Source organism: Podarcis gaigeae (assembly GCF_964106915.1).
Source record: "Podarcis gaigeae genome assembly, chromosome: 4".
Taxonomy (NCBI): Eukaryota; Metazoa; Chordata; class Lepidosauria; order Squamata; family Lacertidae; genus Podarcis; species Podarcis gaigeae.
The window spans coordinates 24,756,925-24,783,458 of NC_139677.1; the positions used below are offsets into that span (position 1 = coordinate 24,756,925).

Genomic DNA, 26,534 nt, shown 5'->3' on the forward strand with positions numbered 1-26,534 from the left:
AATTAACATGAAAAGAAGTACAAGCAGTGTGTCTGATTTTTTAAAAGTTTGCACTAGGGGAGCTGTAAAATGTCTTACCCAAATTACCATGGTAACTGGCTGCAGTTGGATTGGCTTTAATTGCCTTGTGGAACAAAGCTTCAGATTCCTGAATAATTCAGAAAAAGAGATCAACAGGACAAGCTATTTCTGTAGTGCATACAATGTCAAGTACAACCAAACACTACCAATTACCTCATGCTCTGTGGTCTATTAATGTGATTATGTCACCATATTTTTTTCATGTGCATTCACACTTCTACTTCTCTCTAATGGATATACATACAATATAATTCACAGCCTGATCCAGCTGTTGTCTGGTAGTTGCTGTCAATTAAACAGTAATTACTTCTGTGCTAGTAAGAACACAAAAACACTTGCAGACTGCATTATAACCGGATGCTCACACAAATCACCACTTAAAACCTGCATATTTGTGTTAAAATGAAGTTAATCCCAATAAAATCAATGAGATGAATCTACTTTTATTACAGCCAACAATTTTTAAAGGCTTATCTGCTTTGCTTTGGAGACAATACTTCTAGAAAGAAAAAACGCTCCACAAAAAACTTTTCACTTGTTTTTCAAGTGACTTGCTTCAAAGATTCAGACCACTAAATATTTTCATTATTCATTTTCAGTTTTGCTAGGCTCACACATCCCTCTTGCATGACATCATTCAACTCTGAACAACGCATACAAAATTTCTACAATTACTCAAGAAAAACAATTATTTAAACAGATAAGAGATTAAAAATACTTTTAAAGATGTTCCTATGCAGTGGATGAAGACATAATTACAGGGCTACTTAACACAGCTTTATGTCTGTTTATAATCCAAGGGTAAGTGCTGGTTCTAATTTAAATGTTTTTTTCCAGGAAAAACCCTGGCTTATTTCTATATTTATCAATTTGAGTGATGATTTTTAGATGTGCTGCATATAAGATAAAAAATATTTTTATGTGGTTTCTGAACTCTTCTGCAAAACACGCTTGCTTGCCTGTCTCCCTAAACCAAACTCATGAACTTGTTCACAGTAAGGAACCTAGTGTTTTCTGTATAGGCACGGATGAGTAAAAGTCAGCTGAATAATACCCAGAGTGTGTGTTTCTATCTCATGTGATTGTGGGGACCACTAAGAACCTCAGCTAGGGATGAATCAAGTAAATTAGTTTAGCACCCAGGAGTTGATCAGACCAGGGCCCTAAAGGCTATCTTACTTCTTAGGACATATCTGAAAAAGGAGGATTTGGCCTATAAAAACTTCAGATTACTGGGGAATCCATGTTCAACTGAACCTTTCTTTTCTATAGCTACTTTTCTTTGATGTTTTACCTATTTCTCTCTGAATTATCAATGAAATTATTCTCCTACGTTCATGAAATCTAGGGCTGGTAACTCTGCAGGTTCAGAAAACCCAGCCACATGCCCAGCTCTTTGACAACATTACTGTGTGTCTACAGATGAAGGCAGTATATTTTATTCAACACAGGTGACCTTGAATAAAAGGTGGTAAACCCGATACAAGAGTAGTTTGCCATGACAACATGTACATGCCACCACATTAGAAATGTGCACGTCTATTTTGCCACATGTACCTACAGAACAACACGTCAACTTGTCTGTAATGTGAGTTGTAAATTTTTTGAGAACCTATTCAGTCTATGAACAATGGAGAAACAATTAAGATAATTATTTCATTCAAAAGTTATGATTGGAAATATTTTACTACCTTATATTTCTGTGATTTCCCCAATACATTTGCCAGTGAAAACATAAGAGAATGATCATTGGGTATTAACTCCAAAGCCTCTCTTCCAACAGCTTCAGCTTGTGCTAAGTTACCTAGGAACGTAAGAAAAGAGAGGAAAGGGTGCTGAATAGCACACTAGTTTTTATTCCACAAAACCGTAAGCAGGGCAAAAACTGCATAAATGCATCACTTATTTAAACGCTGGGTAATTCTTACTGTACCTGTATTATCAAGCAATATAATCATGTTGTTCCAAGCCAAACTGTGTTGTGGTTTCAGAACAGTGGCATTCCTCCATGCATTCAATGCATCTATGTGGCGATTGAGGTCAGCATACTGAAACACGGACGACAATATGACAGCAAATACAGTAACGGTAGTCCTGAATAAATTAGATCAGTGCTCAAGTTCCTCTCCTGTCTAGTCCCACTCCTGCTTATATTACTTTATGCAAAAAACCAACCCTGTATATATGAAAAAAACAATAGTGAGTAGTGCTATACTTTGGGGACAAGCTCTTGAAAACAATTTATAATGGTCAAAGCCACGAAAGGCAATCTGCAGTGAAAGTTCTCGCCCACTGATACTGTAAGAACAACACACAGGAACATAGGAAACTGCCTTATACTGAGTTGGTCCATCTTGCTCAGTATTGCACACACTGACCAGCAGAGGCTTTCAGGGTTGCAAGCAGGAGTCTCTCCGACTTGGGGATTGAACCTGGGACCTTTTGCATGCAAAGCAGATGGTCTGCTATGGGCTGGAGTGCTGGGCTGAGGATGTGCTCTTCACCTACTGCACTCTGAATATTATTAGGAAGCTACATGAAACATGCCAAAGTACTGCTGTTTAACCACACTGTTAACATCTAGGAAGTATGCTTAAGTTCGCCACCGAGGCGACATTTTATCTTAGTCTCTTGCTGTCATTAGCACACATGTAATGCAATACACTTACCAAACGTCCTAAATTATAGTAACAATCTGGGTATTTTTTTCGGTGTCTAATTGCAGTCCAGTAGCTTTGCTCTGCTTCTCCATACCTTCTTAAACTATTCTGCACTATTCCCAGATTCATCCATGCCGCTGCAAAATCAGGCCTAGGCAGAATTGTTGAATACATTTAGTATATAGGACAGGACACAGCACTCCTTTTATATGCTCTGCAACAACAACTGGAATTGTGTATTTAAAAACGTACTGTATTTGTACAGCTAGTGACAGCAGCTCTTCAGCTTCATGGAGTTCATTCCTTTCTTTCAAGATATTTCCCAGGTTGTTCATAGCGTGCACATATTTAGGATTCAATCTGGGCATGTAAAAGGGGGGAAATAATTACTCATTGGAAAAAGGCAGTCTGACTCATTTTCTTTCATTTACACTACAGTAAATGAAATCTGCTGGATTGATTGCTTCTGTCGACAGGTGTCTTTTGTACAGGTACTGTAACGAGCTGGGATTACAGGTAAGACCTCTCCCTTACAGCAGGCGCTTCTAATCTCAGCTTGTTACATACAGTGAAGATACCAGGTAGCCTGACATCTGGCTGGTTGATAGGGGATCAAATACTTATTTCACTCATTATAATGCACACCAATCTCTGACTTTTGTCTTCTGGGTTTCTGGGGCTTTTCCTGTTGTTATTCTGTCTTTCACAGCTACAATAAACCTACCATTAAAATTATGGACTGGTCATTTCTTCGTCAGAGGGCAAACACGCAAATTTAGCAGGCGATCAAATACTTTCCCCCCTCACTGTATATAGCCACCAACTTGTGAGACCACCTATTATTTGAATCTCAACCTGACCAAACATAGGAAATTTACCCCTTAATCATATATTAAATCATCATCACCAATCTTATCTAGACTACAGTGATTTATTTAAAAGGAGAGACAGGAAATGGTGCCCTCTCTAGAACGTGATGCAGAAAGAAACAACTATAATGTAGCTTCATTGCTAGGATGGCTTTGCTATCAGTGGTGCTTGCCTGCAGAACATGTTGAGCACATGCAGAGGATAGTGCTTTTACCCAGGCAGCATTATCTTGCTCTAAATTTAAAAACAACAACAACAGGAATACAGGTCTCCTTTATTTATTTTTCTACAAACACATGTCATCCCTTTTATTGCCTTCATTCATGTGCTCATACCTAATTTTGTTAGGTTTGTACTACCTAATTTTCTTTTGGCTTGATAATTCTGGAATTTCACATGACTTCCAATACACAGTAGTCATACTTGCCACTATGATCGGATTGCACCCCTTAACCTGTGTATTTAGGATACGAGATATATGAGTGTGTCTGTGTGCACACGCTAGTATCTATCTCCTAACAACAAAAATATTGGATTGAAATTTAATTATCGAATTTTCTACTTTTTCAGCAACTACCCAAATCTGGATTGGGATGGGACCACCTCACAATTTTTCCCTGTGTTTCATCGCCAACATTTTTACTCACACTGTGCACATTTTCCTAACCATAGTGTTCTAAGCTACTTTCATTCCCTGCCCCCCATGGAATAAATTCTCTTTTGAATAATTCTAATAAAATTAATTTATTTTAAACAGTACATTGAGATGTCATGTCTTCCAGGCTCTTTTTTATAGGCCAATAAATGCAATATTCTGAATATTTTATCCTGTTCCTCTTTTAAATCAGTTTTTATTAAAGATTTTCTTGTGTAACAAACAAATTTTTTAAAAAAGGAAAAGTGCATATAGTGTCTCCACTTTCAGTTCATAGAGTCTTTTTCACAGTTTGTTTGCATTCATTGTGGGACACTTCCCTGTTCCCCTTTTAAACATTAAACTGGCACGTACCTGACAGCTTCCCTGTAATAGTTGATTGCAGCTGTTTGGTTGCCTTTATCAGCCAGGTTTTTGCCAACATTATAATGAACCTGAAAGTAAAGGCCAGAAATGTATTAATCGTTCCAGACATTTATTACTCTTAGATACTAATATTGCAACATTTATCTCTGCAATTTTGAAAATAGATTTATGGTTTAACAAAGCATCTTACTTTTGTTTATAAATATATATACCACAGGTCAAGGTAAGTGCAACCTTCTTTGAATAATATGCATAATTTACAGTGATGTGTCAAGCTTCAAGAAGGGGATGGCTTGAAATAAAAACAACATTTGTGCTTTGACCCCTTTTTCCAAAGCTGATGCTGAGTCAAGCCTCTGAAGTTCAGGGCCAGGCTCAACATTGTTTGTATGGGCCCACAATGTTATCTTTTTCCTTACACAGTGATAGTATGAGGTAGGATATATAACAGGGACTCCATTAGGCTTTTAACACAGTCATGGTATGTTCAAATAGCATCAACAGCTGCCAGGAAAAATAAAAAATGTAGCTGAAGGGAATATGACACAAGAATTAGAGAAGAAAATAATAATCAGAGAACAAACATCCTAGTGAAAATGCAAGTCTTCAGCAACTTTGAAGTTCACCAAACATTTATCCAACTGAAAATTCATGCCTATTGGTTCTGATACGTTTTGGTTGAATGAGTTTTTTAAATTTCCAACACAAATATTTACAGAAAGTTGTAGGTCAGCGAAGAACATATTTGAACTACTCGATCTTCTGCTGACTCTGCAAATTTCAGCCCTGCAGGTTTCTGGAAGAACTCTTTTAGATGGGGGGGGGCATGCAATTGAGTCCACAGCAGGCTCCAAATGGACGTAGAAACCTGCCTCTCCTTGTACTGGGCCTAAGCCTACTTTAGCATCATAGGTTAATGGTATTAACCAGTGTTGGTGCCTATGCCTTCGCTTAGCATGCTGATATTGGCCACAGAAGAGGGAAAGAGTATACATTGTTGGTTGTGGCAGCAGCATCCCGAGCCAACTAGTCCAGGCATCCCAACATGTTTGTATACCAGCTAAGGCCCGATCACTCTATTTTTACTTACTAGCAAATACCATTCCCACTGCCAAACAAGTGTAACAAAGCAATTGGTTACACGATGGCAACTAATGAATCACTTTTCCCTGCCAAGAGCACCTTGAAACACAATGTGAAAAAAGGGTATACTTTTATTTTATTTGTATACCGCCCTCCATCTGTTTATCTCAGAGGAGTTCACAACATAAAAATATAAAATTAAAAAACAAAACGCATAATAATAGAACAAAAACAAACCAATAATAAATTCAATAAGTAAATAAGCTGCTGATCTCCTCCCACAACATGTTTGAAAGGGTATCAGATGTAACAAGCTGAAGGCCTGGTTGAAGAAAAATGTTTTTGCTTGGTGCCTAAAGGTGTATAATGAAGGCACCTACTGAACCTCCCAGGGACATCATTCCACAAACAGGAAATCCTACGTGCACACCATACAGTACAGTGGTACCTCGGGTTACATACGCTTCAGGTTACAGATGCTTCAGGTTACAGACTCCGTTAACCCAGAAATATTACCTCAGGTTAAGAACTTTGCTTCAGGATGAGAACAGAAATTGTGCTCCGGCAACAGCAGGAGGCCCCATTAGCTAAAGTGGTGCTTCAGGTTAAGAACAGTTTTAGGTTAAAAACGGACCTCCGGAACGAATTAAGTACTTAACCCGAGGTACCACTGTACATCCAACTCCAAACAGACCTTATGTTTTCAGAATTAAAACAAAAAGGAAACTGCCATATTCACAACTGAGGAAACAGAAGCCAGAGGTCTAGCTACATCTTTTACAAGCATTCTACAATAAGGAAGTGTGAAACACTGTGTACCACAGAGTGTGGAAGAGGTATAGCTGCATTTTGTTGTGTGACAAAAAGGAACGGTTCAACCATGGGGTGGAGCTGCAGCAGTGCTGTTCTGTCTGCATGGGCAGTGACAGAGCCAATAGAGTGCTCCTGTCTGCATGCCCTTATTCCTCCTGAATAAGTGGGCTAAACAGCTCCTGCCCACTCCCAAAACAATCAGGGACAATGTGTTCCCTAGATCCACAAAGATTACCGCTCCTGAAAAACAAATGCTGTACACAACAGCCATATATTGAACTATTATATTTCCTCTGTTCCGTCTCCCTAAGGAACCCTAGGGAAATCAGTTTATAAGAGAGATGGAAATCTGTAGCATGCAATTCTTTGTAAGTGCCCTACAGGTTTTTCAAAATTGGCTGCAAATACTGGTGATACTGAACATTTTGTTTGCTTTGGGTCTTAAACTTCAGATTTTGTGTACTTTTTTTGGCTTACCAAACACAGTAAATGGCCTTTTGCTATCTTTCAGTAGGAAATGTGGGACATAAATTCAATGAATCATCACCTTTTAGAATAAAGCATAGGCTAGAAAATTTCTAGTTCAGGTGTTTTAACTTTTCTGCATAAGCTAAGCCCTGAGAAACAGATACGGACTGAGAAAAGGATATGGATTGCCAAGCTCATTCATGAACCAATTCAACTTTGATGCTAGGCAAATGTGATACACTGTTGCTTACTTTTTTATATCCCACAACTGCATTTAATAATGCATAAAAGCAGGGATTGACCTGATTTCCAGAGCAGCATTATGCATGCAAAGAACAATACAGATCTTGAATTGGCTGTGATCCTCTTATGCTCATTCCTGCCATTAAACGCCACAGTAAAAGAAATCCTCTGTGCGGGATAACTTTTAAGGTTGCATCTTTACTGGGACTGATAGTTTTGCTCGGGAGTTAAGCAAAGCAGTCTGATTTCTTCAATTGCCATTCCTATAAGCCCAGCTTGGAAACCTGGGCTGCAAACCAGCATATGACCACTTAAATTAAGACCAGGTAACCTGGCACTCAACATTGAATCAGGGATCTGAATCAGTGGCGGAGGAAGCCGCTCAGGCACCTGGGGTAGCGGCCCATAGGGGCGGGGCAAGCCACCCATAGGGGCAGGGCGAGGGCAGGGCACACCGCGGGGCTCCTGAATCTGCCTGCCTCCTCCCACTCAGCCACCCTATGGGTGGGGTGGGGAGGCGGCCTGCCTGTGTGGCTCGGACATACTGCAGGCCCCGCGGTGAGTTCTGCCTGGCATTTTGTCACCTCCCTCAGTGGTAACACCTGGGGGGGCCCGCACCAAATGCACCCCCCTTCCTCCTCCCCTGATCTGAATTAGTATTCCCCAGTCTTTTCGGACCCAGGACCCACCTTTAACTAAAGATTGTTTGGGGACCTGTTTCTCTTTCTTTCTTATGTTTGTATGGCAATAGTGCTGCGGCTGCAACCAACCTTGCATCAGGCTGCAACCTGGTAGTAGCTCCCAACACACCAGTTGAAGACCAGTGCTCTAAAGGATGGGAAAGGCACACAGGAATGTACCACAGGGATGTAAGCTGCATTTCAGATCCAAATGACAAAGGAACAAAAAATAGTTTTTGAACTTACTTGGTGGTGTGGGGAATGACTTAAAAGAAAACACTTTCAGATTTTTAATTTCCTTTACATTTGTTCAAAGTTTTACTTCAAAATAGGGATTTGCCTTTACAGAGTGCAATGCATATGGCTAATGCATATTACTCCAAAACTTACTTTTGCATTCAGTGGACACACAGACAAAGCACTCCTAAAAAGTTGTTCTTCAGATCTCCACTGGTTACTGCGGATAACACAACGCCACACATTTACCAACAAGAGGCCCAGCAGAGCAGCAACAAGAAATTTCTTGGAAAGAAGAAACACATGTTAGGAACCACAGTTTAAAGCTGTGTGTGTATGTATACCTGTTGTCAATTATATGGATCCTTTTGTCAGTACCTTTTTTTTAGCTTGTCTGCTCAATAGACTGAATCCGTATGTAATCAGCATGCAATAGCCAATACTTGGGAGGTAGGTTACTCTTTCTGCAACAACAAATCCAACTCGAAAGAACAGATTACTTGCAGGAAGGAAAGGGATGATGAGAAATCCCAAACCCAATGTCAGGATTCTGGAAGGCAGAAAGTAAGTTACAGGATGAACAATGCAATCATGACTTCTTATGATATTTTTATGCTACAGCTTAGTATCTGCATGTAAAAAGCTGGGGCTCCAAAGAATCTGTTTGAATTCTGTCTTTTTAGCATGGAATCTTTAGAATCCATGCTAAATTCCATTCAGCGACATCATAAATATGGTATCATATGGTAAAAATTCATGCCATGGCTCTTTCTATACTAATATCTTCCCAGGAATGGTAATGCTGTTGCATGAAGGAACTGCTGCATGGGCTCCTCTGTGGGGAAACCTGGAGATTTCTGATGTTACTAAGCAGGGTGAGAAGGAACTACTCAGTGGAAGATCACGTATCACTAAAGGTCATGTTGGAAAGGACTCTAAGCAATTCAGGAGTTGTGTTAATGATGTCCATGTGCTTGCCATGTAATAGTTTGGTGATCCAAAATTTAACATAATGTACTCAATCTAAACATTCTAAATATGCATGGGAAGCCCTGGTTTTGAAGCGTTTACCTAAATGGGAAGGGGAGTATTTAGTAGGGGTGTATAGCAGCTCTTTGCTGGGGCTCAATAATGAGGTGAACTGAGGTGATTTCACCACTCCCTGAGCTGGACCACAGGGTCACCAAAGCACCCAGTCACTTCCCCCATAAGACCTCATGTTGCTCTGCTGGTCTATAGTTTTTGTACTCTACTTTGTGTAAACTATATTTCTATGTTTTCCCCCATGCCCATATGTTTCCCTAGGTCCATGGGCTTTGCAAAAAGCAAGACTGTTCAGAATGCTATCTGTGAAGTACTAAAGTTTTTTTGTTTTTTTTTTACAAAAGACCACTGTGTTGCTTGGGTGGGGGTGGGAATCCTCTCGAGTGCTTCAGCACTCCACAGGCACTATTCTGAACACTTGCGCCTTGTAATGTCTATCTATAGGAGGACACAAGCACAAAAACGTTAAGCCAACCGCTATGAAGCTGCTAATAAAAGTTATTTTAAGGTAATCAAGAGAGGCAACCCCCCACTCCCTCCTCAAAATTATGAAGCTAGTATGGATGTGCTGGTTTCAGTCCATTTCTGGAAGAAACTGAAAGTGTTATTGACCTTTTCTTTGTTTAAAATGTCACATTTTTAAAGTTGTCTTGCACTGGAACTGCCCACCTGTGATTTGGTAAGTTTAATTCACTCTGGAGAAGCCCCCATGCCTGTAGATTTAATCCCCACTTCTGTCATAAGGGCAACAAGTTATAACTGTTTTTTATATTCTCCTGATATTTAGTATGTATAATGAGAAACACTAACAGACACAAAGTATTTCCTTGTGGCATCAGGGTCTAGTTTTTAGCAAAATGTCTCTACAGTATAATTACTGTTTTACCACTGGTATCACTGGGCACAAGAGTTCTTCCTACTTTATGGTTTACCACAGATCATGTGTATCTGCTTTGCTTTCTCCCCACTATAGGTAAAGGTAAAGGGACCCCTGACCATTAAGTCCAGTTGTGGCTAACTCTGGGGTTGCGGCGCTCATCTCGCTTTATTGGCCAAGGGAGCCGGCGTACAGCTTCTGGGTCGTGTGGCCAGCATGACTAAGCCGCTTCTGGCGAACCAGAGCAGCGCACGGAAACGCCGTTTACCTTCCCGCCGGAGCGGTACCTATTTATCTACTTGCACTTTGACGTGCTTTCGAACTGCTAGGTTGGCAGGAGCTGGGACTGAACAACAGGAGCTCACCCCATCACGGGGATTCGAACCGCCGACCTTCTGATCGGCAAGTCCTAGGCTCTGTGGTTTAACCCACAGCACCACCCGCGTCCCCTTCCCCCCACTATACACAAGCACAAATGATTAACTGCAAAAATCCATGTTTATGTCAGGTCTCCTTTCTGTGATTCCAGGATACTGTTGTGTTTGTGCATTCTGGATATCATCCAGGAACACATGTACGGAAGAAAATATTTTGATAGCTTATCATCCAAATATTAGCATACAAACAAAAAGAAACTTTTAAGGATCTGCCAAGGAAAATGAGGGGGCAGGGCATCCAAGGTATCTTAAGTGAAAAATTCCTGAAGCAAAAATGCAAAATGTAATCACATCTATGTGTTGTACGCAAACCAAAAAGATGGCAACCAGCACAGGGGTTAAGAGTGCAAGCTGTGACACTGCTGGTTCAAAGCTCACACCTTAGGCAGGCCACTATTTCGCAGGAATAAATACTACCTTGCAGGACTGTTGTAAAAATATGGAAATAATGCACATGAACTGCTATTAAGAATCAGAAGCACTATTAGGTCTTGTTTTTATTTATTTTTAAAGGGAAAAGCTGGATCAAGATTAGCAAGCATCCTTGTGGAGGAATAAAAGGCCAATTTGAACAAGGTGCACTTTTGCCAATTAAAAGGATTAAATGTTTGGTTCAAGAACACCAGAACAACACCTGTAATATCTTCTCAAAAAATATTGTTTCATCCTCTTAAAGCAACTTTCATTTCTGTAAAACGACAGGGGTTCCCCTAGCCCACCCCATATTATTTTCTCTCTGACTGTTTACTGATGAAGAGTAATCACTCTGGGACAGCATTTTATTTTTTTAATCAACAGCCAGAACCATTTTTTTTCTAAAAGTTTTTTTCTTAAGGGTTTTATTATTATTATTATTAACAAAAGAAACATTGTGGAAAGAGGCAAAGGAAAACAACATACTTCAATTACACTTTATTCTGACCACAAATTACTTTTTACCCCCTACAGAGTTAAGGATCTGAAAATGCCATTTCAGAAAGAACATAAAGCAGCCATCCGTACCTCCCTTTTACAAGTTTGCCTCCCCATAGTCAGTGTAAAAAAATGATGGAGCCAAATTGGGAAGAGAATGCAAGTTGGAGCTATAAATATTTATTTGAACTGGGTTTGCCAAGGTATATTGATTCCACTGATTTGTTGTTATTTTTTTAAAAAAGGAAGAGGAGGAAGATGAAGAGTGCTGGAAATAAGAAAACCCAATTAGAAATTTAAAATTCAATAATGTCGTTTACCTTCTCTTCTGGCTGTCTTCTGAGCACAAGGCTTGGCACATCAGAGCAATTAGGCAGAACCAAAGAACTGCTAGTGCAATTATTCTCCAGTCACTGACTGATTTAATAAGGGGCACGCAGCCCATTGACCAATCAAAACACAGCCACCAGGGACACAGCAGCAACCATGCATTCAACGAATAGTAGTAATTATAGTTTATAGCCTGTCAGTCAAAGGAAAAACAAACATTTACTTCATACTGAACTTTAAGAGGCTGTTAGGAAGGGGGGAAGGGGGTAAAATCACTACTACTTTTTCAGATCGCCTAGTTTTTATTTAAGCCTCCTCTTTAACAAAACTGTTTATCAGATAAAACACTTATTGGCTTCAAGACTCTAGCCTAATCAAATGTAAGTTAATTAACATTATCTCAGTGTAATTGCATGTTCTGCTGTCCCCTGCTCCACACCATACAAATTTGGCTGCCCAAAAGAATATTCATTTCTAGGAAAGCTTGTATGGTTACAATCCAGTGTGTGCCACTGGCAATATCCCACTTCTGGCTTTTGCTCAAAGTTCTTTTGCTTCAGCACCTAACAGTGGGCTCTGCCTTATGCAGCTCCAGAGGTCAAAGCATAGAGAACATATGTGACTGAAAAACTACGGTTACTCAGATCAAGACAGTTCTGTATCATTAATCTAACCAGACTGAGGTAGATCCAGCAGAGCCCTTCACTTTGAAGTAGACATTTCCAAAACAAAAAAAATCCCCTGGTCCATAGTTGAGCATTAATTTTTTTTAAAAAAGGTGTGGGGAGACCTTGGTAATATGCCCCCCTTGTGGTGCCGGCTTAAACTGGGCTTTGGGCAAGAGGCGGGGTCCCACAGCCCTCCTACCTCCTTCTTGAAGCCCAGTAAACACTTGTCTGGCTTGGCAAGCAGGCAGGAGGACTCTAGGACCAGTGGTGTGCAGCCAGTGGCCTCAGGGGACTAGGCTAGTCCCTTAAATGTTCCCCTGGCACCTCCTTCCCAAAACCCAGGAAGCTTCTGCCTGGCTTAGGGAGGGAGGAACGATGCTCACATGCACAATGTCGCGTCATACCACACACAATCACCTTCACAAGCTGGTCCTCTGGTCCTAACTTTTCCCCTATGAAAACTTTCACCGCACATCACTATCTAGGACCCTGTCACACCTTCCCGAAGCCAGGTTAGCACTCACTGGGTTTTGAGAAGGTGCTCTCCTCGCCTGTGTGCCCAGTGTGACCACACTACTTGCACTACCCAAAATCTGCCTCTGACCCCAGAGAGGGAGTGGCACCCTCCTTGGGGGCTTTTGCCTTGCTGGAATGAGAGCACCTTGAACTGTGGTAATGCTTCATGTGCTTGGAAGGGAGATGGACGTGGCCACTGGGACCACATAACACCAGTCCTGAGAGATCTGCATTGGCTCCCAGTACGTTTCCAAGCACAATTCATAGTGTTGGTGCTGACCTTTAAAGCCCTAAATGGCCTCGGTCCTGTATACCTTAAGGAGCGTCTCCACCCCCATCGTTCAGCCCGGACACTGAGATCCAGCGCTGAGGGTCTTCTGGCAGTTCCCTCATTGCGAGAAGTGAGGTTACAGGGAGCCAGGCAGAGGGCCTTCTCGGTAGTGGCGCCCGCCCTGTGGAACGCCCTCCCTTCAGATATGAAGGAAATAAGTAGCTATGTTATCTTTAAAAGACATCTGAAGGCAGCTCTGTTTAGGGAAGTTTTTAATATTTAATGCTGTATTGTTTTTAACACTTGATTGGAAGCCACCCAGAGTGGCTGGGGAAACTCAGCCAGATGGGCGGGGTATAAATAAATTATTATTATTATTATTATTATTATTGGGGTGTGTGTGTGTGTAAACCTCTGGCTTTTGCATGGCTGGAATGTAATCCACTGTACAAGGTCAAGAGTCATGTTCGTTCCTCTACCACTTTCTGTCCCCGGCTCTGTCCACAACTGGTGTGTGGCTGTCAGAAGTTGCCCATAAGCAATGTGGACATTGGACTGAATAAGGTTCCACTCCCGATTTAAAAGATTCATATTCTAAAAGCATCATTCATTCAGCACCCTCAAGGAATGACGCTTTTACCACTTTGATGGTTCAACTCTTGTAAGCTATGTATGAACACACAAAGCTGCCTGATGCCCAATCAGACTGCTGGTTCATCTAGTCCGGTACTGTCTACTCTGACTGCCAGCAGTCCACAAAAGCCTTTTTGCAAGCCTACCCTTGGGAGTTGCCAGAAACTGAATGGGAGAACTTGCTACGTACAAAGCAGTTGTTCTGGAAATGACACATGGCCCATCCGTTGTTTTTTTTTAGTTCTTAATTTGTTAGCTCACTGAAAAGCAACGCCTTTGCCACTTACCCTCACAAATATACTGTCTGCAAATGAAGCTGGGTTATCCACTTCAGTAAACGCCGGTGGTCCTGTGCCCATAATCCGCCAGCGCACATACAGCATGGTGGCTCCTCCAGATAACAGAAGAGTCATCCTGAACAGAAGTCCTTTTCTAAACACCACTAGACTCTAGAGAGAAAGAGAGCAGAAGAAAAGGAAAAGCTCAAGTCATCACAATTTTTTCCTTTTAAAAACAGCAAATTTAGACAGATGGGTGTAACAGAAAATGTGTAGTGGGGGAGAGGGGAGGTAGTACTAATGCTTCTCTAACTGTGCCTTCTACTGACCCAATTAATGATAATGATGATAGTAATAGTAAGGGCTCCTGTGCTTGTATCAGGCACATGGTAGAAAAAGTTTGGTTGCTGTATTGTACCATGGTGATTTAATGGTGAGCGAAGCCATCATCATTGAAGACATCAGATCCCTATACAGGCGAGGCAGAATACAGACAATACAACGCTGCCAACGAAGACTCTGCCAAGCATGGAGTAAATTGTACAAGCAGCCCTGTGCTGCATTTATATTCTATTTTCCACAGAAGTGCAGAAAAGGCACAGCAGTCAGTGTGGTGTAGTGGTTAAGCGTGTTGGACGCAAGTTCAAAGACCTATGCTGCCCTGAAGCTCACTGGGTCACCACCTCAGGCCAGTCTCTTAGTCTAACTTACCTCATAAAGTGGTTTTGGGGTGTGTGGAGAAAACCACATGCAGCTCCTTGCAAGAAAGGTGGGATATACAGTACATGGACTTAGGTGCTGCCTGGTGGCGCTTAAGGGGGTAGAAGCAGGAGGAGACAAATTGATGCAGTAGCCTGGAGCTGGTGTAGTAATCAAGCCCAATTCTGCCACCGCCCCTCTATTCTCTTTTATGAGGCTGCTGCTAATGGGGATCCCACCAGTTACATTTCTGCCTGCTGGCACATTCAGTGAGTAGAACATGGGAACTTTTGTGCCACCAGAAAAGACACTGGTGTCACTTGGCATGCAGAGGCTAGAGGGCTGGGTGGAGAGGTACCTCCATCCAATCCACGACCCCATCCCATCTGGTTCAACGGGTTTTAGTAAGTATCCTGGTTTTTAAAGATAAAGTAAATCTTGAGTCCCTCTTGCTGCGAAAGAAGGGTAAAACCAATGTAGACAATCTCAGAAGCCAGCTTTCCCCTGTTGCCATTCTGCCGTCCTTACCCAGTGGACTAAGATGTAAGACTTTGATGCGCCTATCCAGGATCGTGAGAAGACAGACAGTTTATGCAAGCAGTGGAAATAGATGCACCAAGAAGAAAAACAACATTCCGTGCCCAAGTAATCCAGGATTTCTGAAGAAAATTGATAGGTCTCAAAGCCTCTCCTCAGCTTCATATTTATTTTTTTCATGTTTGGAAAACTGCAGGATGATGCCTGCATATGAGAATCAATGATGGTCCCATTTGAATCCTGGCCCAAATTAAGTTCAACAACTGTGAGCCACATGATAGCGACATAAAAGTTTGTGAGGCAACTGTCGTTATAGCAACACTGCCAGTTACTAGTATAGGGTACAGATATGAAATTCTTCAGCATATCCTCATATTATTAGTATCCTACCTTGCAGTATTACAGACACAACAGGGAACTGCAAGAACATGAAAGTCTAATAAATAAACTTGCTGTTTGCTCTGGTTCATCTACACCATAAAGATTTACAATAAAACATAGGCTCCAATCTTCAGCATACTGACTTGGAAATATGCCCCACTGAAATCAATGGGGTTTGCTTCCAAGTAGGCACGTTTGGAGTTGGTTGCAAAGGGAAAGTATTATCAAAGCTTTTGATCAGGCATGCGAAACAGCAAGTTTCTAAAAAGAATCTGTATATATTTTATTTGTTACATCAGGCACAAGAGTACTCTCACTGCTTTAACCACCCTGAATTTATAAAATTTAGAATTTATCATGGTGGCAATAGTTATTTAAAGTATGGAACAGCCACCATGACATAGCATTTCTTACTCAACAACCACATGTAACTGTATTTAGCATTTCACTGTATTTGACAGATGACATGCAACACTTTAAAACATTCGACTAACAAATAAATAACCGACACCCTGTTTTATTTTGTACAGTGGATACGCAATGTAATATGAGATTTGGCAGCAGCTCACAGCAGTTGACAATTGCTAAACACCAAAAACAATCAAAGGAGACTGCTAACACTAGAGTTTCAAATTCTGCGGTAAAATGTCAAATGAACGCTTTCATTTTCAGCAAAGTTTATATATATATATAAAAAAAACCATTTAGCTTAATGGGCTACATTGCAGGGGGTTAGACTAGATGACCCTTGGGGTCCCTTCCAACTCTACGATTCTATGAGTCTATGATTGTATGAAATCCTGAAGAGCCACTGGCAGTCATTGTAGACAATATTAAGCTGTAGACTATGTCCTTAAAGCTCTCATGTTTCTAGGCTCACCATGTAAGGAAGAAGAAAGCTCTCAACAACAGATTCTAGCTTCTCTGAGGGAAATAAGAGGTCACTTTGGCTGGGGAAAGCTCTCACAGAAGCCATTAGAGAGAAAGAGCTGAGGTCTGGAAATTTGAATAGTTACTTGGCCAAAAGTCTAAGCCCCACCCCCACCCCCCAAAAAAAGGAGGGAGGGAGGGAAGAAAAAAGGAGAGAAGACAGGAGTGATGCTAATGAGAATGGGCTCCAGGAAGAAAAATCTAAGGGGCTTAAAGAGATGCGTGTTGTAGCCTGGAAGAGGTTTAGGAAGAGGGAAGCAAGTGTTGGTCTGTCAACTTGTGGCCAGTCAAAAGCAGGATAAAATGGAATGAAAAGTATGGACTTACAAGAACAGAAGACAGTAAAGATATGAAGCTAAACAAAGGAGACCATAGGAGCCAACTCAGCTTCCCCAATAAAGTATTTGAGGGGACTGGGGGCCCCAAAATTGATGGGCATTGCCATTCAAATGATGTGAATGCACTGTTTCTTATGCGGGGGTGGGGTTAAGGTAAGCTTAACCCCCCCCGGCCAATATTTTATTCAAGTTTGGACCCCTGAAAGTAAGCCTGGAACAAAGGTTCCCATAAGGCAGGCATAGGCAAACTCGGCCCTCCAGATGTTTCGGGACTACAACTCCCATCATCCCTGACCACTGGTCCTGTTAGCTAGGATGATGGGAGTTGTAGTCCCAAAACATCTGGAGGGTCGAGTCTGCCTATGCCTGCCATAAGACCTGAACTACATAGGGTGAGGACTGGGGAAATTCTGTACGCTACTGCTGCAGGAAGGAAGTGAGCAAGCCAGGGGACTTTAAAAGTTCAGGAAGGCGATTTAAAAAAAATATATATTTGCATTATATATTTTTTAAAAAATCTACACACAAAACAGGGACGCAAATCTACAAATCACCTCCTCCACCTACTCATCTTAAGGTGGCACAAAGCATAATGTATATTCATTGTTTAAAAAAAAATCCAAAACAAAAAACAGAATTGTGATTGGAAGACAAGAGTTGCTATGTCTGCCCTATTGGAAAATGAAATTTTAAAGGATGTAATTTTGTTATTCTAAGAAGAGGTCATCTGATCCACATGATTAACTAGTTTTAGTAGCATTCCCTCTGATATTCAGAGCAGTGCTCCACAGAACAGTTGCAGTAAGTCATGTTAAAGGATCTGCAATATTGAGGCTTATTGAGGCTGACATCATGAACACTCACATTTTGAAGGCAATGTTCTGTCATAGTGTTTGACCTCCAAATAATCTCACTTACTAGATCAAAGAACAGCTTGATCTTTCATGCTGCTGTAGATGTATTGACGCTAACACTTAAATGCTAACTGTATGAAGTTAAAGCGGCAGCTCTTTTAAATATATAAATGGAATCACCTCCAGCGACTTGTCCTTGCGCAGTATCTTCAAAAGAACTTCCAAAATATTGAGCTTGTTAATCATCACAGCGTCAAAAAGAGCGTTCAAACCCTAAGAAGACAGGGATGAAAACAAAACAGGGAGAAGGTGAAAGAAGGTTAAGAAAGAGAAAGGAGAGATTTCTCTCGTTTAAATTTTGGTATGTATTTACATTATCTCCACTGCCTTGCGGGATATCGGCAAGAAGTGCCTAAGACGGTTGGATGGAAGCTTGTACGCCTCCTTCTGGCAACTCCTGCAGCCAAGCTGGTGCCAAATGTATTGCTCTGCTTTCCTTTGGGCCGTTATCAGTGAGCTTGAAAGGACGGACTTGTCGTCTGGGCAGCCCAGGACCTCCATACATACTGCCCAGGATTGTGCCCTGCGAAGGTCACTTCCTAATGCAGCAGTTTCCCTTCACCCCCCAGAGGCACAATCCACTGTCTCTTGAGAAAGATGGATACCAACAAGAGTTACACCATGCAGTTCAGTAATTACTCTGGATCTCTTAAGCCTCAGTTCAATCACTTAAAACAAGCCTTTCCCAGCCTGTTTTGGACTACAACCCAGCAGCAGCCATGCTGGCTGGGGTTGATGGAAGTTGTAGTCCAAAATGTGTGGAGAGCATCAGATTGGAGAAGGCTGGCCTAATCCACTTCATTTAACTATTTATTTGTTTAAACAGAATTTCTATAACTGACATGAAAGTTTTTTTTGTTTTAAAATCAGTATATACATTTTATGAAATAAATAAATAAATAAATACATTTTATGAAATAAATAAAAACAGCTGCCTAATTTCTGAAAACCTCTAAGCGGTTTACCATAGGTCATCCTGAATGAACTGTGCAAGAGAAGCAGGGAAAAAACTTTGGAACAAAGCTCAGATCAATGTTAATATACAAAAACACCTGAGAATCAAACCAGGAAGTTAATCCTGAGTTTTTACATCTCGGTTTATTTAAACTAACTTTGGTTAAAATAAGCCAGTGTCCCCAAGTTTTTAATGTGGCCCCAAGTGAAACTGTGGTTTATTCTAAAATATTTATTGAAGTTTAACAATTACAAAGAAAGAAAAACAAACAGTAATAATAATAGAAAAGATTACAATGCTTCAAAAATACAGGAAAATACAATACTAAAAAAGAAAGAAAGAGGAAAAAAAGGAAAAGGAAAAAGAGAAAACCCAAAAACAATACAGCTAAGCCATAACATTTAAAAACAATAACATCCAATATTTTCATATCTTTCATATCTTTATCTTTCATTTACTTATTTCCATGACTTCCTCACACCTCCCTTTTTGTATTCTTAATTCATAATTGTTTCAGCAAGTCCTTTCCCTCTTTCTGAAATTTTATTTCTGTGGTTTATTGTACAATGAAAGGGGAAGACTTATCTCTCCTTATTTTGTCTGAAAAGGAGGACGGAGCAGTGCCTCAGCCTTCAGTTCACTGCAACTCATTCATGAGGGCCTTCTTGGTAGTGGCGCCCGCCCTGTGGAACGCCCTCCCATCAGATGTCAAGGAAATAAGCAACTATCTGACTTTTAGAAGACATCTGAAGGCAGCCCTGCTTAAGGAAGTTTTTAATGTTTGATATTTTACTGTGTTTAAAATATTCTGTTGGGAGCCGCCCAGAGTGGCTGGGGAAACCCAGCCAGATGGGCGGGGTATAAATAATAAATTATTAATTATTCTTTATTAGGAGTTTTTTTAGGAGTTGATGGAGCTGGACTAAAGCTTGAGTGACTTCTATATAACCAATAACTTCCTACTGTCATTACGTGAATGGTTGTATAGTATTGCTATGAAAAGTCTTCCACACTATGCCTTCCTTGCATGTGGTGAAGAGTTGAGTCCTACATTATCAATCTCATAGAAAGAAATGGGAGCAACGAGGCTGTAATATGCTCTTGCAAGTCTTAACCAAGTATAATACAGACAGACTTGGGAGATTATTCATGGAACCATTGGTTACATTCTTCAGTAACACCAACAATAACTCATGTAGTGAAATCAGCACTCAGCACACCTTCAGACTTGGCAAACACCAAATCTGAAAGCATTTGCAATAGAAATCAGAGAACAAAAACAGGAAAAGAGGAAAGATTGTTACTATTGTTGTTGCTGAATTTACCACATATTTTCTGTAAGAAAGCCTAAGCGATGCACAAACCATAAGGGACACATAGTTTGCCATATAAAGAGAGTTTATTTAACAGTGAGCTTCTTTTGGCTGATAAGAAACGTCAATGTTTAACTGTTAAGAGAAGACTTACCAGTATTGTGATTCCTTGTTCTTTACACAGCATGGCTAGAGCTCCTAGGAGGACACTCAGTAAGACCCAGGCAGTAGAAAATGGGGCTCCTTCTTTACCTATCAGTTTAAAAACAGGGAATAAAGAAAAGAAACTGATAACATATAGAAGCATTGATATTGGCCGTAGGTGGAAAGCTGTTTTGGAATAAGTTCTGTCATTCAAGGTTATGCTCTTTGTCAATTACCGTATTTTTCGCCCTTTGGACGCACTTTCCCCCCCTCCAAAAATGAAGGGGAAATGTGTGTGCGTCCTATGGGGTGAATGCAGGCTTTCGCTGAAGTCTGGAGAGCGAGAGGTGTCGATGCGCACCGACCCCTTTCGCTCTCCAGACTTCAGGAAGCTATCCGCAAGCCTTGGGAGCCCGGTGCGACTTCCCGCCGGGCTCCCAAGGCTTGCGGACAGCAGCCTGAAGCCCGAAACCCAGGGAGCGCAGCGGGGCGCACCTCGGGCTTCGGGCAGCTCTCCGCAAGCCTTCCCGCCGGGCTCCCAAGGCTTGCAGAGAGCATCCTGTTCTGGGGGGGGGATAATATTTTTTTCTTTATTCCCCCCCCCAAAAAACCTAGGTGCGCCCTATAGGCCGGTGCACCCTATAGGGCGAAAAATACGGTACTTTAAAAACGTTTAAGATAAGAGAAAATGTGGTGCGCTTTTCATGGTTGAAATTTTCAGTAAGACAGATAGAATGTAGACACACATGTTCATTCCATTAGCAAGTTATTGCCTGACATTAATATACAATAAATTCTGTTAGCAAATTTTAGGCTCCTGCTACAGATTAAGGGTACAGCACAAGCTTTTTAAAAAGCAATAATTTGCACATAGATCTACCAAGCAAGTCAAAAATATCCCTCTGAACAAAAATACTGTGATTAAAATTGGCTGCTTTCCCAATACCAAATGGGAATTTTCTGAAGCCTTTCCACAAAATGTTATTTCGCACACCCTTCCCCCCACAGCAGTGACTTCAGAAAACCCTTCCATTTGCCAACTCCATAATGCTACTGATTTCAAAGTCACAAAGAGAGGACCTGTTCTCACTTCGCATTCTGTGCTCCAATATGGATACCCACCTAAAGTGCAAAATAAATGTCTCTTGGTTCATCGGAAAGGAACATTAATAATTAATTAATTAACGTTACTTATAATTCAACAGTCAGGGTCAAACGAGACAAAATAATGGAGATCAATGAGTGGGCCTCATTTCTTTTTTCATTTATTTTCAAAGCAGTCTTGGAGTTCTGAACGGGATGAGGATCACTGCATTGGATGATGGGAATTAAACCTTCCCCCTGCACCATTCATTCACTTGGTCTGAACACATACTCCCCACAATCTGCTAGTTGTCCTGTTTACCTGTATGTTTGTACACCTGTATGTTTTCCTGAATAAGGAAAATAGTGCTTACATTACAGGTGCTGGTTTTGACCTTTAAAGCCCTTCACGGCCTAGGACCCTCGTACCTACGGGACCGCCTCTCCCGGTATGCCCCACAGAGAGCCTCAAGGTCCATAAATAGCAACACCCTAGTGGTCCAAGGCCCTAAAGAAGTTAGATTGGCTTCAACCAGAGCCAGGGCCTTTTCAACTCTGGCTCTGGCCTGGTGGAACGCTCTGCCTCATGAGACCAGGGCCCTGCAGGATCTGATTTCTTTCCGCAGGGCCTGTAAGACAGAGTTGTTCTGCCTGGCCTTTGGCTTGGAGCCAATTTGATTCCCTTCCCCTTTCTTTTTTCTTTTCCTTTCTCCTCCTGCAATGAGGCTACATTTTAATGTTTCAATATTTTAATGTTGTATTTTAATTTTGTTTTTAACTTGTAGTCATTCAACTTATTTTTATTATTGCTTGTTAGCCGCCTTGAGCCTGGCCTTGGCTGGGGAGGGCGGGGTATAAATAAATGCTCCCAAACAAGATTTGTGGTAAGGCTCAATACATGTATGAGTGTCAAAGTACTGGACTAGGACAACTCAACTTCCAATCCCCATTCAGCCATGAAACTCACTGGATGACCTTGGGCCAGTCACGCTGTCCCAGCCTAACCTACTTCACAGGGATGTTGAGAGGATAAGATGGGGAAGGGGGTAGTTGTGTTTATGTGCCACACTGACCTTCTTGAAGGAAAAGTGAGATATAAATGTAGTCATAAAATAAATAATAATAAATGCATGCAGATCCCTATACTACATATGGCAAAAGCAACATCTAGACCACTTCACTAGGGGAATCTTTTCAACTCATCCTAAACCTTTAGAAAGTGATGTGCAAAAAGTACCGGTAAATACATTTCATTTCTAAGATTCTTGGGCCAGCATCAATCTTCGCTCTAAATGGGAATACAGATCTATGCTAAAAAAGCACACTGATGTTCAAGGTTTGAAAATTGTATACATTTGTATATACATTTTTTTGTATATGCACATTCTTCATTCTCATCCCCAAAGTGGGCATCATACAAACTTATTTAAAAAAACTTATAAAAAACCCCAGAATATAAAGTCCAACAGATCCAAATAGTCAATTTAACTTTTGATTCTCAACCAATAGCACCAAAAATGTAAAGCAATGAACAAGTGCCAGCTATTACTCTGGTCGCACACATGCCAAGTGTGCTAATCAGCTTAACGAAGCACACTCCCTACAACAATGCTGCTTTCTCCCACCACGATCTCCTTTCAGAGAATGGAACTCATTCCTGGTTGGCACCTGAACCGAGTTTAAACTGGTGCACCATATTGTGAGAAGGCACTCTGCCACCCTCACCAGATGGCCACAAGTGTAATCCGTGCCAAAGATTTGCGGAAAGCATTTGATTCCTGTTCCAGAAAGCTAAATGCCCACAAGTGTTTCTGTCATTTTATATAAGAGAATCTAGTTTACAGAAATAGATTAAATTCATACTGCGAGGCCATGCAACTTGTATATTCATTTTATGCTCCAATGAAGTCATTGTGGGACTGAGGTCTATTTGGGTCGAAGGCTTGGCTGAATGTTTACATCTAAAGCCTGGGTTCTCCCTCTAGCAATTAATAGGCAGCTTTGATTCCAAAGGTTAATGTGTAAGAGCAGAGACGGCTCTTCATTTGTACCATAGCACTACCCAGTATCTGACACAAATCATATGAATTGATAAAGCAGTGACCATACATAAACAAAAATGCGACTTGACATAAAATGTTGCAGTGTATCCCTGGGAGGGGAAACTGAGGGCCACATTGCCCTATAGGAAAACATCTGGGGGCCACATGCCAGTGGTAGTTGTGAACCACGGGAGAAAGAAGGCAAAGCAATGGACTTTGTTACAGTAGGTTACATTCCAGCGATACAAAAGTTAAGAGGATTCTAGATATACACCACACAAATATCTCTATCCTTTATTCCGGCAAGAAGCATTATCATAGTTCAATGACACATTCCATTCAGGCTAAAGTACACAGGGGAGTTGCCTGGAGCAGGGCTGGAGAGAGGTTTGGCCTGGGGAGAGGTCCACAGGCCTGAGATTCTCCTCACCTCACAAGTATTCACTGAGGAGAGGCAGGTAGAAAGGAAAAGGCCTTTCCCTATGGGGCTGTATGGTGTTAGAGAGCTCAGGTTTGAGACTGTCTCCTAGTCTTCAACCAGGAAATTTTACAGAGCAGGCTTTTCCTTTCCCCCCTCCTTATTAAACATCCCCATATAGCACAGGGAGAATTATTTTTAAACCTTTCCTATAAGCTGTTTGGAGCCTGAGCAAGCCAGGGTCCTCTTGCCCCCGACCTCCATTTTTCTTTTTCTCTTCTCAAGTGCCACCCGAACATTCTACATCTCAAATCCTCTCAACCACCGTCTAAATTCATAGAAACGAGCCCCCTCAGGGTGTTTTCAGGTCCCATGTTGCTGAAGACGGCAGCAAGCAGTGGGGCTACGTAAAAAGTGGGTAAGGTTAAAAAAAAAAAAGGGAAACATAAATGACCCCTGGACGGTTAGGTCCAGTCAAAGGTGACTATGGGGTGCGGTGCTCATCTTGCTTCAGGTCGAGGGAGCTGGCGTTTGTCCAGACAGCTTTCCGGGTCGTGTGGCCAGCATGACTAAACTGCTTCTGGCACAATGGAACACCATGACGGAAGACAGAGTGCACGGAAACACCATTTACCTTCCCGCTACAGCGGTTCCTATTTACCGTATTTTTTGCTCTGTAAGACTCACTTTTCTCCTCCTAAAAAGTAAGGGGAAATGTGTGTGCCTCTTATGGAGTGAATGCAGGCTGCGCAGCTATCCCAGAAGCCAGAACAGCAAGAGGGATTGCTGCTTTCACTGCGCAGCGATCCCTCCTGCTGTTCTGGCTTCTGAGATTCAGAATATTTTTTTTCTTGTTTTCCTCCTCCAAAAACTAGGTGCGTCTTGTGGTCTGGTGCCTCTTATAGAGTGAAAAATATGGTAACTACTTGCACTGGTATGTTTTCGAATTGCTAGGTTGGCAGAAGCTGGGACAGAGCAATGGGAGCTCACCCCATCGCACGGACTCAAACCACTGACCTTCTAATCAGCAAGCCCAAGAGGCTCAGTGGTTTAGACCACAGCGCTACGCACGTCCCCTGCTATGCCAGGTAACACCACCCTCAATTGTTGCACGCTCCGATCCAGCTCTTTCTGCTCCCCACCCCAAGATCCACACATACACAAAGTGTTCTAAGGAATTTGTAATGCTGAGGGAGCTAATAATATCTACAGGGGGCCTACAGTCTGCCCTATTTCTGGCTCCCTTAGACTGTTTCCCCCACCTCCATGATTTTGGGGGAGCTATGATTTGTCAGCAGTGTACACCCCCCTTCTTTCAAAACAGGGAGAAGCAATGGTGGGAGGTCCTGCCTTTGGAATTCAATGTGAATCTAGAAGTTTTCTCTCTCTAGACAATGAGATGTGTTAGCATTTTCTTATCTCTCTGCCACTAACTGTAAAAACTCACACAACCAGAAAACCCTACATGGAGCTTAAGTATTGTTGAGAAGAGTAGAGGTCATTAAAATACAGCATAGCAGAGGTACACATAAAATATATACCACAGATCAGACAAGCGCAAAGACAAATCCAAATGATGGCAGCTAAATATTTAAAGAATTAAGGAGGTTTCCCTTAAAAAGCAGAAGCTAGCCCAAGTGAGTTAATATTTAAAAACAATGTAACTGTATAACGAAGCAAAAGAATAATAATATTGATAAGTAAATTGGCAAAGTCATAATAAATCATTGTTCTGGTTAAGGGCACAAATGTTAAGATGAAAAAAGAATGAAATAAGCACAAGGAAGGTTTTGCAAGGAAACTGAGGAAGATTTTATAGCCATCGGGCTGCGCTTCAATATGGTGGTTGGGTACCTGGGTCTGAAACATTTTGTTTGAACAGTGCATCTGAAGAAGTGTGTGAAACAGAGGTAACAAAGGAGACACAGTAAGCCTGCAACTTAATGTGCATTTAACTTGTGCACATTCAGCCTTACACGAATGGCAAAAAATAAAAATAGGCTGGAAAGGGGGCAGGATGGGATCCTGACAAAAAATGACTTTGTTTTGACTATATATGATTTTGGCTTTAGGAACGATGCCTGGAACGCAATCAGTGCTTTTTTTTCTGAAAAAGGGTGCTGGTACTCACAATTAAGTTACATTAAGTGCCACACTTTTAACATTTTGGGGAGGGGGTGCCAGTACTGCGTACCCTTGAGTGCCCCCAGAGAAAAAGCACGGACCATAATCCTGACACAATCCTCTTTCCATCCTGGTACCAGTCTATGAATTACTAGCCTCCATGTGGTTTTTCAGTCAAGTGTGTATCATCTGGAAAGGTTTCTTCTCTTTCATAATTCTTCTAACCATATATCACATCTCTTTTAGGCTGCTTCATATATGTAGAAGTATTTTATGTGAAGTAGGACTTGCATAGAGAGCTATACACACATGTATCTTACTTATAAGCTGACCAATTCATGAAGTATAAGGGTAACAGTGACCATTAATCATTATGGCTGCACACTTCCTCTAGGATCAGCAGCAACATGACTCTGATTATCAGCTGTTGGAAAACAAAAATATCCTGCTAGGAGGCTTCTCCTGAGGCAACTGGTTCATCCTTGTAGGAAAGTGTCTGCTGGACTAGATGAGTCTTTGATCTCATCTATCGGG

The 26,534-nt window shown here is 41.4% G+C and overlaps 1 protein-coding gene and 1 long non-coding RNA gene across 5 annotated transcripts in view; both read right to left on the bottom strand.

The window, feature by feature from the left end:
• The window catches only part of TMTC4 (transmembrane O-mannosyltransferase targeting cadherins 4), a 68,286-nt gene that overhangs the window by 4,146 nt on the left and 37,606 nt on the right, over positions 1-26,534 (bottom strand). For all 4 annotated transcript variants that reach the window (XM_083735282.1, XM_083735281.1, XM_083735283.1 and 1 more), the window contains 12 exons: positions 20,344-20,441; positions 18,042-18,134; positions 14,132-14,293; positions 11,747-11,949; positions 8,535-8,706; positions 8,310-8,441; positions 4,621-4,700; positions 2,994-3,101; positions 2,751-2,892; positions 2,015-2,129; positions 1,773-1,885; positions 79-148 (listed from right to left, as the gene is read on the bottom strand). In XM_083735282.1, coding sequence (XP_083591408.1) covers positions 79-148; positions 1,773-1,885; positions 2,015-2,129; positions 2,751-2,892; positions 2,994-3,101; positions 4,621-4,700; positions 8,310-8,441; positions 8,535-8,706; positions 11,747-11,949; positions 14,132-14,293; positions 18,042-18,134; positions 20,344-20,441 — 1,488 coding nt within the window. The remainder of the gene's footprint in view (positions 1-78; positions 149-1,772; positions 1,886-2,014; positions 2,130-2,750; positions 2,893-2,993; positions 3,102-4,620; positions 4,701-8,309; positions 8,442-8,534; positions 8,707-11,746; positions 11,950-14,131; positions 14,294-18,041; positions 18,135-20,343; positions 20,442-26,534) is intronic.
• Positions 9,542-11,740, bottom strand: LOC310843017. The gene is made up of 2 exons (XR_014563460.1): positions 10,518-11,740; positions 9,542-10,148 (listed from the first exon to the last, which is right to left on the bottom strand). It is a non-coding gene; the product is annotated as an uncharacterized lncRNA (long non-coding RNA).